Source organism: Beauveria bassiana (assembly GCF_000280675.1).
Source record: "Beauveria bassiana ARSEF 2860 unplaced genomic scaffold BBA_S00011, whole genome shotgun sequence".
Lineage (NCBI taxonomy): Eukaryota > Fungi > Ascomycota > Sordariomycetes > Hypocreales > Cordycipitaceae > Beauveria > Beauveria bassiana.
In genome coordinates, this window is record NW_007930846.1 from 534,327 (window position 1) to 547,113 (window position 12,787).

At 52.6% G+C, this 12,787-nt stretch overlaps 2 protein-coding genes across 2 annotated transcripts; one reads left to right on the plus strand and one right to left on the minus strand.

Moving 5' to 3' along the window:
- Window positions 1-5,961: 5,961 nt before the first annotated feature.
- BBA_04807 (SPX domain-containing protein) lies at window positions 5,962-7,719 on the plus strand (the record flags this gene model as incomplete). The annotated part of the gene is made up of 4 exons (XM_008599904.1): window positions 5,962-6,013; window positions 6,115-6,315; window positions 6,374-6,573; window positions 6,793-7,719. 4 exons carry the CDS (start codon window positions 5,962-5,964, stop codon window positions 7,717-7,719), a joined length of 1,380 nt encoding a protein of 459 aa, XP_008598126.1.
- Window positions 7,720-9,656: 1,937 nt separating this feature from the next.
- Window positions 9,657-12,400, minus strand: BBA_04808 (ORP1-like protein; the record flags this gene model as incomplete). The annotated part of the gene is made up of 3 exons (XM_008599905.1): window positions 9,657-11,382; window positions 11,618-11,872; window positions 12,012-12,400. 3 exons carry the CDS (start codon window positions 12,398-12,400, stop codon window positions 9,657-9,659), a joined length of 2,370 nt encoding a protein of 789 aa, XP_008598127.1.
- Window positions 12,401-12,787: the final 387 nt, after the last annotated feature.

Genomic DNA, 12,787 nt, shown 5'->3' on the forward strand with positions numbered 1-12,787 from the left:
GAGGTAAACGGGCCAAGAGCCCTTGGATTCGTTTTAATAAAAGAAATCTCCTCTTTGCTTGACATATTTGACAGAAAGGCAAGCTCGAATCAATTAGAGTTAAGACTACGACTGGAGACGGACGGGTTACTTTTGTCTTTGCCTTGTACCGCCGAATAGTGTCGAATCTGAGAGCGGCGACTGCGCAAGCGCGCGCGATGTGGTTTTTGAACATTGGAAAGATTGGTTAGCTTACCTCTTTTCATTTGCTTTGCTAGCTGTCTCAATTTCTGTCCCGTCGACGCATGTAATCGCCAACTACCCCGAGCTGAGTAGGCCAAGAAAGCCCTGCCGGACTCGCTTCTGACGAACAATCAAAATGAAATGTTTCCCAGGTTAAAGAAGAAAGGATATATATATATATATATATATAATAGGTGACCGGAATACGATGGAGACTCTGCTTTGGCCTTGTAGCACTTGTTTTTGACGGAAACGTAATGTTAAAGCTGGACCCTTGTTTTATCTACCAGCCTTTGCCTGCCAAGGACTGATTGGCTGGTTGTTGGACGAACAGGCAAACGGTTTTTTGGTCGTTATCGTGAGGAGCTATTTGGAAAGCCGGGGGAGAAGGGAAAAAAGGAAAATAGCAAAAAAAAGCACAAAATGGAAAACATGTGCCATGGTGGTATTGGTGGTGGCGGCGGTTGGGGGCGGAGCGGGGACCGGCGGTATCGTGAGACCTGCACAAACGGGGCTCGTCCTTGTGGTGGTGGTGGTGGTGGTGCAGTGGTGTGCGGCTGAAAAGGGCAGTTCCTCCGTCACAAGAGAATCTTTTTTAGAAGCGCCCTTGCTCTCGTCATTTTCATCCTTTTCTTTTTTTTTTTTTTTTAGAAATTAAAGACATTGTTTCGCCATTACATGGGTGACGGGATATGATGAAGCTCATCGGGTGTATAATATGAGGAAAATAAACGAGATGAAGAGAAGTCGTCAGTTACAGCGAAAAGACGACAATTTTTTTTTGCTGTAAAAGTATGAATAGATATTGTAGGTTACAGTTTGCAGCTAAAAAATGGCCCTTTCGCACATGAAATCCCTGGTGTAGGTACTAGTCAGCCCATTGTTTGATGCAATATACATTGCCGACATGCGCAAGGCCGTTTGTATTGTGCACTTGCGGGGCATCGATACTGTCAACTTTTGGGGGGAGGGGGGAATTGTAGTAATCATGGCATATCGAGCACCGTTTATCTTTTACGACGCAGGGTGTCGGGCACAGAGAGAATACGCCGAGACCGGGACAAGATTAGCAATTTCTTTTCTTTTCTTTTCTTTTTTCTTTTGGCATCGGCTCAAATTCCCGTGCCTAATTACACAGTGACACTGCATTGCAGGAAGTGGGTGGGATTCTCGTCGTAATCGAGATGAAAGAGGACAAGTACAACGGCAGGTGCTCGCGTGACCCCTCCAAGGGACCCTGTTTGTCGACCAAGGGTCCTTTTGGACATGAATCTTTCTTGCCAATTGATAAGTGGTTGGTCACAACACGCACGAGGCAAGGACTTTTCTCATTGTTGTCGCGAGCACGCAAGCGATTCCCTGCTAATGTGGCGCAAACGGCCGCACGAATAATGAAGATGGAGTAAAATCCCCCACTACACTTTTCCGCAAGTCATAATTTTTTTTTGGAAGTACTGGTTCGGGATAGTGGTTTTGGCTGTCGGGCTATTACTCCGTAGTAGGCGCCACTTGTAGATTGCAGATATGGGGCAGTGGGTGGACGGAGCAGTGGAGGGCGCCGAAACGAGACACCGACTTGCAGCAGAGATGATACAAGACTCATTCCAGAAAAAAAAAACACAAGAAGCCACTGATGAGCTGATGCATGGACAAGTGGCACGACGAGGAGCAACGAGAGCTTGGGAGAGTGGGGGCGATGGCACAGGGTCGTGTGCTCTCCTGCCGGAAAAAGGGTCCCGGAGGGATAGCTGCGAGATGTGCACAAGGCTCGTGGGACAACTGGCGAGGTGCAGAGAAAAGGAAGGGATTTGCTTGAAGCATTTTCAGACATCATGTTTACGGCGGTGGCTTGCTGCGGCGCGAACCGGGGAAACGGTGCCGTGATTTGAACCCTGCATGACGGGCTCGCAAAGGAATGATGCGGAGAGAAGGAGGGCTCGTTGGCGCGGGGAACGGCATTGCGTCACGCAGCATGTCATTTCTTGAGATTTTTTTTCTTTTGGAATTGCTGTCGAAACTGCTGTTCATGACATGTCATTTTGGAAAAAGCGACTGACTTTTTGCCAATTCCGCGGGCTAGGTCGAGGGCTTTGATGAGAACCGCAATGGGATTAAAGCGCTCTGCGGATGTTGTTCAAGTTGGGACCGAGAACGCTAAGCCAGGCTGAAGCTAGGTGTGATGGCCCTGATGGGCACGAGGGATTGAATGGCGGAGCTTGGGCGGTGGAATCGGCCTAGCAGGTGAATTTGAATTTGTATTCTTCTCCTTTTATTACTATTATTCCTTTTTTATTTTTTAATTCAATAGCGTAGTGCGAGGTCGAGGTCGAGGTCGAGGTCGAGGCCGCCGAGGTTGCATGCGGGCTGGTTGGTGGTTATGCAAGAAGCATGTACGGCATGGCGGGCGTGCGTGAGACTGGGAGGTGGTCGCGTGACCGGGCGATGGAATGTCACAGTAGGCCACGGGATTGAAGCCGGGATCTAGACAGGCAGTTTGCTTTTTCCCTAGTTTTCTGTCTTTTAATGGAAAACCGAGGTAGGTGTGTGAGGAGTGGTGATTTGGTGAAGAGCTTGTCGCGGACAAGGTTACTCATTTCAGTCACCGAACGATGGAGACGGGCCGGAAAATAGTTGAGAAAATGAAGCCAAGAAAAACAAAAGTAATAGAGAATAGAAAGGATAGGAAGACTGTCATGATAGGGAAAAGGTCCAAGAGAAAAAGAGAGGGGCAGAAGACTGATGCCAGGTGCATGGGCCCGCATGGGGGGTCGCACTTGCATGGCATGGGGTTGTCGAGATGACTGGGCGGGGGCAAAGGCAATGGTGCAAGGCTTGCCTGCAGTCACGTCGCATTGCATGAACATGGCCAAGAGGAGGCGGAACTTGTGAGAATTCAGCAAAGTCGGCAGTAATGAAGTAATGATGGAATGTTATACTATCAAGATGTTGGTGTGGATGAGTGGACAGTGAGACGGGGGGTTAGCTGGCGGGAGGTGGTGGGTATGAACGGGCATTGTGTCGATCATATAGTATCCCTAGTGAAAGTAATTGATGAGATGGTGGATGAATGAATGGTGAGTTAAATAGATGGATGGATCAAATGGATAGAGGCGAATCTGCAGGCAGGCCGGATTGTGGACAGACTGGGTCTCTGGAGTCTGCAGGACGAGGGCTGCCAAGCTGCTTTGGGGAGAGGGGAGCTGTGGTGGATTCGAGGACGGCCCCTCCGGTTCTCCATTCAACCAAGTGGTGGTGGACAAGACAAGCGAGTACATTTTGACTTATTTTTTTCATTCTAATTTTTTTCGAGGGGGGGGGGGGAGTATTTCGACTTATATATCGTCAGATGTCGGATCGTCGGGGTGGCAGAATTGGTCGGAAGTCGGTAAATGGCAAGGTTGCACAAGGCGTTTGCTAGCGGGAAATGCTTTCAATCTCTTCTTGTTTTCTTTTTTTCGGATCGAGGCCACAGGTGAGGCGAGGGCGGAAGATGGCCGTTGCGGGGACCGAGGAATCGATGACTGATCGAGATGGTCATGTCGGAAGGAAATGAAACGAATTGATGGATTGCAGCGAGGTGGCAAAGCATTGTGCATGTTGGTGCGCCGATGAAATGTAAATGTATGAAATCGAAAAGTCCATATACCACATTGACCGCCTGCATGAGGGGTAGATGCATAGTATTGGCATTGGCCTACACAACTGGATTACTCGGTTATACTTGAAACGAGGCCGTTGATTCTAGTTCGTGATTCGCACCAAATGTATAAACTTTCTCATATACACTTGTTTTCTTCCTTTTCAGAACCATTGCAAAATGACCAATGGCGGCAACGGCCCAGCCACGTTGGGTTGGCTGTGAGTGGTCCATCAAGGCTTACAGGGGGCAAAGGGGAAGCGAACAAGAGAGATCCACCACAAGGAAAAGAAGGCCCCTGCTAGCGTCATCCAGAAGTCCGGATTTGCCCAGTGGTTGCAGCCGAGGACCAAGAAGAATGCACTATGCCAGACTATGACTAGGGCCAAGTTTGTCACTGCCATACTGGTAGTCTGTAATCTACAGGCTGCAACATGCAGCATGCAGGTAGCAAGCAGCATGCAGCAGCAGGCAATCGAGGCCGCCCATCAACTAACGGTCCACTTGAGCTTGTCGAGGCCCAGACCCCCAACAATCCCCCACCAGGGCGTGCTTCTGCATCATTACGAGATCAATGTAACCAAGGACGAGCCTGTGACGAGACTGTGAGTTTCTCCTTTTCCATTGAAAAAATCAATATTGGTTCTGTGCGTATCATGTGCAAATGTCAACGACGGCTATTAACCCACATGTCAGTACTCCGTACTCACGGGTTATCTTTGGTCAGAAATGAACCACGATAGCTGATAACGTTGAACGAATCAAAACACGCAAAAATCAATCATGAATGATACTGCACTAGTTACAAAAAACTGCACAACAACACGGACCCTTGTTAGTTCTGGCACCAGTACAAGTTCTCTTTTTTTTCCTCGAGCGCATGGGTAATAATGCCTGTGTCCATGCTCCACCCGTTGGCGCCCTCGGTGCCTCAACCAGCGGTCCAGCACTAAAACGTCGTTCCGACTCTGCCTGCCCGTCTGTCCCTCTTGATGCCGTGCTGTTGGCGACTTTTAGCATCATGCCAAACACGCCAACCTGGCCTGATATTTCAACGACAGTCAACTTCACAATTGAACGAGAAAAGAAAAGATCTGCTTGGAAAATACCATTTACAGTACAGTACAACCAATTGACCTGATCTCACACCCCCTCCCATCGTTAGCCATCGTACGTCTCCCTTGTCGTAGCCACACCCTATTCTTACGCTAATATTAAAAGCCTTCCAGGGTCCCCCCCTCCACTCAAGGCCAACTCCAAAAAATCGTTTCCAAGTCTTGCCCAACAGCCTTTTCGTTTGCCTCTTCTTCTTCTTCTTCTCCGTCCCTTTCCTCTCGTCCCTTATTTTCCTCTCCTTCTCCTTCCTTTTCGTACTCTATTCACTCCGAAATTTCCATCTCCCTTCGTCCCAATCTCCTTTTCAATCGACGATTACACTCTTCCTCGCCCGTTTGTTTCCCTCTCGCTGGCCTCTTTGCCTATTTTCGCATTACAACTGTTGGGCGCCTCGACTGTCGCTGTCTCACTTGCCATCCAGAGACACTGTTTCGGTCAATTGATTGTCTCGATCCCTACGACCTTCAAAATACAACCATCTACCACTTCTGGCTCGTCTCGCCGGTGTCGGTCGTTGCGCTGTCACGGCCCTCTTCAACGCTCCCCGCGGCACCACTTGCACCATTCTGCGCGCGCGCCAAACTACCAACTACCGGCTTTGTGCACCACCTCGCTCGCCTCCGTCGCCACATTGCCGACCAACTCTTTTTTTGACTTTATCCCCCGCCTAGCTCTACTCGTCATCTCGATCGTCATCTTCTCTCCCCTCTACTACTCCTTATTTTTCTTCTTCTCTACTCTCCATCAAATTCGTCAACGCCTCATCCATACCCTGCCTCCCAAACCTTGGCCGCATCCCTGCAAACGCCCACCAGCCAGCCCACTTGTGACGGCACTGCCATAGCTACAACCCATCAACCTGAGCTTTGCTGCGCCCAAACCCGCCTCGACGACGACGACGACTGCGACTGAAATTTACATTCCATCCACCGGGCATTGGCCCCCTCAACCACGCACCGCAGCCTTTCACCTCTTCTGCCCCCGCCATGAAGTACGGCGAGCAGCTCGAGCGTGAGTCGGCTCCCCAATGGAGTCTCCGTACGTTCACTTTCCTTTGCGCGACTGTGTGTTGGGCCCGTTGTCGGCTTTTTTGTTTTTTATCTTTTATTACAAGAAGACATTGTCTAACAATCCTCCAGACAACCTCGACTACAACTCCCTCAAGCACGAAATTAAAATGCACACCACCCGCGATCAGGCTACCGCCATGACCATTCCTGGCTACGAGGATCCCGCTCTCGCAAAGTTTGAAAACGCCCTCTTTGCCGAGCTCTGCCGCCAGCACGACCGTGTCGACCTCTTTGTCACGAGCAAAGCCGACGAAATTCTGCGTCGAATGGGTATGCTTCTCCTTGTCATCTAGACTCTATTACTGTAGTTTCACACTAACATGGACAGAACACTTACAAGCCAGCACAACCCGGTGGATCTCAAAATACGACCAAGAAGCCCCGTCTCACAATCTCGCCATGAAGCGCCAACGCCGCTTTGCCAAATACGAGCGCGAGCTTCTCAACTGTGGTGACGACATTTATGCCCTCGAGCGCTTCTGCAAGGCCCAGGTTACGGCCTTTCGGAAAATTCTCAAAAAATACAAGGTATGCACCACACCACACCACACATCACACAACGCATCACTCAGCACTCTACACACCACACACCACACAAAATCTCGCACAACGCATCACACAACACGCACCGCACACCACACATCACACATCACACATCCATTACACTTACCTTGACCTACGCCTTGATCTATCCGCCTCGCTTGCACTTGTACCATTCAATTGGGTCCGCCTGACTTACCTACCCAGAAATGGACCGGCTCAACTGCCCTGCAAGCCCGCTTCAACGATCAGGTTCTCGGCAGCCTCAAGAGCTTCACCCGCCGCGACTTTGCCCCCCTCCGCCAGCGTCACTCAGACATTCTCGCCGCCCTCCGCCGCGCCGCCCCCGCCGTCAGCGAGCCCAGCTCACCTTCTTCCGTAGAGCTGCCTCCCTCGCCCGCTAGCACCGCCCGCCGCGTCTCCCGCGTCAACTTTGAGCCCCTACCCCCGGCCGCCAGTTCCGCCTCCCCGCAACACAAGTACTGGAACGAGTACGATGACGGAAGCGATGCCGGAGCCGACGAAGATGACGCCTACGCCATCTACGTCAACCCCGACGACGATGCCGCCTTTCCCGGCATCGGCTACGTCAACTCCATCGTCACCATGCCCTACCACAAAATCCGCGGCTGGTTCAAGCTTCGCGATGAGCACCCCCGTCGACCTCTTCTCCCTAACCGGGGCCGTGCGGGCTCCGACAGCTACTCGTCCACCGCCCACACCGAATCCGACCACGAAGCCGGCTACTCGAGCTCCGACGCCCTGCTCCCCACCGCCGGCTACACCACCCACTACGCGACTTTTCCCAGTATCAACGAGCAGCACATCCGCCGGTACCGCGAGCGCGTGCTGTCCTGGGGCACCGTTGCCTGCTTTGCCGTCGCCTACATCCTCATGGGCGTCGCCGCCATACTTATCTCAACAGGCAGACGGAGACTCCGCGTTGAGGTCGACGTTGGCGTGACCGTCGGCGTCATGATGAGCCTGTGCTTCTCCTGCGCGGGGCTCGGCATGACGTTGCACCGTCAGGATGAGCTGGCTTTCATCACCCGTCTCGCCGTGTGGCTGTCATTTACAGCCTCATGTTTGATTAACGGCATGCTCTTGATTCTGGTCGTGGGCAACACGCCGTGAGTGCATGTGGTGATGATGATTGAAGTGTGACGGCTATGGGCCGTTGTACACCAATTCTTGGTAATATCGTCACGACTACTTTGCTGTACTACACCAACTCTTGATTATATCCTTGCGGCGCTCTGCTGTACACTGTTCGGCTACTCTGTCATGCTCGTGACGTTTGCATATTGTTGCGGGCGCCACTCTGTACACTTTTCTTGGTTCCACTGCTATGCTCACCACGTTTCGATGACATTTCGCACCTTTTCAGCGAAGTCTCACCAAACTCTTTCCTCGCCGCATTCCGCCAACCACGTCCCACCTTTTTTTCTCCTCATTTGATTACAGTTTGAATATTCATCACCCCCATTACCCCGTGGGGGACATGTGAACAGCGTTGTATGGGTTATCTTGGAGCTAGGCAGATCCTTTCTCGTTTGTTTTTGTTTTCCTCTTCTCCCACATAAACTGGCGTTTTTCTTGGGTGGCATATGCATGGCAAGCCGTGCTTGCATTTTAGTTTTGGAAAGTTGTTCTTGGGTAATATTCTTTTTTTCTGAAATGGGTCAATGAATAAATCAAAAGGCTGGGAAAATGGGAGATATCGTCGAGAAGCATGATGATCTTTCTTTTTTTTTAGTGATGCTCGGCAAATTCAGAAATGAAATAACTCCAGATTGCACACACACACAACATGTTTCTTCCTCGTAAGGTTGCAAAAGTTCCCGACAATCCCGCGCCTTCTGGCTCGTGCACCAAACATTCTGGAATAATCCAAAGAACGCGACATCCCACAGAAGCATGTCTCAGAAAGCCATGCAGCCCCCAAATTCTCAAATGTCCCAATCTGGAAAGTCCTTGACACTAGCATCGGAGCGCCCCCCCCATCATCCACCAGCCGATCTTCTACATACGTTTCCTCCTCTGCACGGCTGGCCCGCCGTCTGAGTCACTTTCCGCGAACCAGACAACTAAACCAACCGACCAACCAAACAAACCAACAAATCGTCATCTTTTTTTCTTGTTTTTAACCTCCCCCCCCAGCCCTCCTTTATCAAACCACCCACCTTCAATCCTTCCAACAACCCGAAACCCAGCCTGGCTCCTCACCACCCAAGGCCCCATCTACAATCTTCCATCCCTTCCTCACCTCCGTCTACCACGCCTTCTTTTCTTTTCTTTTTTTTCAAGGCTCGCTTCGCTCGACATGGGGCAGGAAAATCTAAAACTAACCACTTAAATTTTTTTTCATTGATAACTATACTTTGATGCGAAGGAAAAGAATGGCGCCTTTGGGGGCTGGGGGGTTATACAAAACATGGCTGCGTAGGGACAGTTGCGTGGGATGCGGCATCCAACTCGTCTGAAAATCTTGAACCGTAAAGAGGGCTTTTTTTGGTACAAGAAAAAAACATTTCTGAGCTGGTAGTGTGGAAACCCAGCGTGCAGTTCATTCCTCGTCGTCGTGGCTCTGGAGGTAGCATCATTTGGGTCACAAAAGCGTCTCTGTCCCATTCATAGCCAGCATGTCGGGGCAATGCACTCCGTTGCACAACGAGATTTGGCACATATTTTTTTTTGCCCTATATACCTTGCATAGACGCAGATACGCGGCCCAAGTCATGGCCATATCAGCAAGCATGCACAATTAGGAATAGATACAAGGCTTGCCGTGTCAAGGTCTGCAGTGACTCAGTGGTCTTCTATTACTTATACATTATATAAGGGCTTACGTGAATTCGTATTCACGACCCGTAGAGTACTAAATCTAAAACATAAACCAAAACTTGTAAATGAAAACCGCCACACATTCTTTTTTGCTGTCCCATGAAAGAAAGGCGCTTCAAAATACCTCGGCTCCGTAAATGACAAAAAGGTCGATAGACCTATATTTAGAAAACACAACAAGACGCAGAAACTTCTTAATAATCATCTCGCAAGAAAAGAGAGCAAAGTTACGGGCGTCCCCCGTACACCAACCGCCCCTCGCGCGTCCAGCCCTCATCCGCGTATCCCGGCGGCGGCGGTCCCACATGCCGCGGGTGCGCCTGGCTGCCGTGATACCCCCGCGGCCACGCATGCGCGTACTGCTCGTGCTCCTGCCCGTAGTGGTGTGACGGCGGCGGGCCCTGCTCATACTCGCGGCCGTAGCCAGGAGGCGGCGGGGGGTGGTGCTGATATGACGCATCGTGGCCCGAGCTCAGTGGCCGGCCGGGCATGGGCGCACTGCGGTGGTCGCCGGGGATGTAGTCGCTCGCGGACCGCCAGTGGTGAGGACGGGCGGGCGGGCCGTGCTGCGCGGCGCGCGGGAAGCGGACCTCAAACTGGGCGCTGATGGGCGGCAGAGATTGCGGGCCATGATGCGGCGGTCCGCCGCTGAGGGCGTAGGCGCCTTCGCTGCGCGCCGAGTGTGGCGACGACTCGTGGCCGTCCCAGCGGGCCGGTCCACCCGGCAGCTGCTGCTGGCCCGGATAGTACGAGTCGGGCGGCGACGCCGTTCCGTAATTGTAGCTGCCGCGGCGGTACTCGGGCGGCTGAATCCGCGGCACGACGACGTTGGGCGCGCGCGCAGCGGCCTGAGACGGCGGCTGCATCTCGCCGTACAACAGCGCAGACGCTAGCGGGGGCAGCTGCGCAGAGTCGGGGCGCGGCGGCCCGTACGGCGGCCCGCCGTGGACGAGGCGAGCGCGCTTGCCCGAGGGGCTCACAACGTCGTAGCTTTCCTCGCCCATGTAGTGGGCCTGGTGATGATGGTGGTGAGGTGGCGGCGGGTAGTATGCGCCTCCCCGACTCGCCGAGTAGACAGAGTCGCCGCGGGCAAAGTCGAGCGAATCGAGAGCCTTTCGCTTGGGCGTCCTGATGCCGCTGCCGCTGCTCGAGATGCGGCTCTGCCGACGCCCATTGCGAGAAGACTTGGAGCCGGCACCAGAGTCAGCTTCTACAATATCCGGGAGAAACTCAATCTCGGGCACCTGCGCCAAGAGTCCATCTTTGATTTCCTTGTGTAGGCGGTCGGCCACGTCGAGAATCGCCTCGGTCGTGTAGCCCGAAGCGACGCGTTGGATGAGCCACTCAGGCACGGCGGTACCTGCGGTGCTGCGAGCATCGTGAACGGCCGCGTCTTCGACAACGCCACCGCCACCGTTTTCGATGCGGCTCTGCTCACGCTTGCGCAGAGACAGCGTCCACATGCGGATGTAAGCGCCACTGCTCCGCTTCCTGTTTTCCTCGCTCCAAGCCTGCAGACGCATGATCTGCAGCTTGACGAGCTCCATCTGGTTGAGAGGATACGTTTTTGCATTGCGGTACCGGATGCGCTGGTAGTGCTTGCGGCAGTAGTACACCCACACATGCTTGGGGATACGCAGCGTGCACGCCTTGTTGCGTCCAAAGAGATGGGAAATGGCTTTGCGGAGCTGCGAGCCCGTGTCGCAGTCCTTGACAAACATGCAGTAGGCTTCCTGGTCCTGCTTCAGCGAAGCGCCATTTTCTGTCGCCCCGGAGCTGCGGCGCGAGCCCTCGGCAGGCTGTTCGACACTGGGCGGTAACGACGCACTTTCCGAAGTGATGGGCTGCGCGGCATGGCGTGGCATTCTGGCCACGGAGCATTGAGCGATATCTGGCGCGGATACGGTTCGTTTGTGCATTCTGGCCAAGTTGCTATTAGCTTGAAATGATCTGCTAAACGCCATTAGTATAGAACAATGATGCCTCGTTGAAACAAGCTGTTGAAACGCGAGTCGCCAGCGCCGGCTTGGCAACCTGTCAACAGCGCCTGCCTGGTAGATGGCATAGCATGCTCAGCCACCTGTAGGTCTCAAGTGCCCGGAACTGGGTCATCCTTTGCTGTCTTCGACGCGCTTGCCCTGTTTGGCAATTGCCAATCGGTTTCGTGGTGTTGGGACAGAATACTCACATTTCATCATCAGCCTGCGAAGTGGATTGCGAGTCTTCTTGGCCTGCCATGCGGTCGAGTGAATGACCCCTGCCGTGCAACGCCGCGCCATTCACGGATTGCAAAGCGGTGGCCGTTGTTCTTGAAGGGACACGCGAGTGTGATCTCGATTCAGATGAGGCATGGAGGGGCTGGCTGCTATGGCTGGCTGGAGCCAAGTTCCTTGGTTCATGCCCCCCATGTTCAGCATCACTTTGATCTGGAGAAATGAAGGGCCTGCAACTGTTAGCCAGTGCTGATGTCGAGAGACAGTTGACGCATACTTTGTGACTATTTTGTTAAGTAGTGTGGGTTTGCATCGCGGTGATCTAGTTCTCGTTAGGAACCATGTGCATGTTGAGCCCGTGATACGTACAATAGGATGCGAGATGGTATAGTGCGGGGAGAATGTGAGGCGGAGACTTCTGCCGAGCATATCGAGTCATTTCTTGAGCTGTTGTAAATACCATCCTCGCTCTCCGTTTCGTTGCGTCCATCGGCCTGATACGAAAACACAGAGCCCGACCGTGCTTTCGATTCCAGGGCCAGTTGGAGAGAGTATCCTCTCGCTCCCCAAAGCGACGAGTCCTGGCGAGGACTTCTTTCGTATTTTGCAGGCCCTAGTGTCCGCTCTGGCGATGGCGTAGGAAGCGCCGAAGAAGGTACTGTGTGGCCACTTTCCGTAATGGCCGGCGATGCAGATGCTCTTGAAGGTTTTGACGAGCTGCCGGATGCTGCTGTGTTGAGGAGCGAAGTCACATCCATTTTGACGCTGGGTCGAGGAGTGTGGAAGAAGCGTGTCGATGCAATATCCAAGAGAGATGAAACGATGTTACGGGTATCTGTGGTGACCAACTATATCCGAGTGTAATTAATTGTCGAGACTGAAGCTGAGAAATGTTGTCCAGCCTGGGCAATAGAAAAATAGGAGTGAAAAGGATAATGAAAGGGCAAAGAGAGCTTAGTGGCAGAGGCTGAAGTTGATAATCCACCGAGCTGACAGTGTACTGAAGAAAACCAGCATGCAAACAGCCAATATGCAGCACCGATATGGAACAAGGAACTGCTTGGTCAGAAACGGGCCATCCGACGTATTTGATGCGATCGGCGGGTGCCCAGGAGATCTCACGCACTGACTGCTAAATGGTCCCA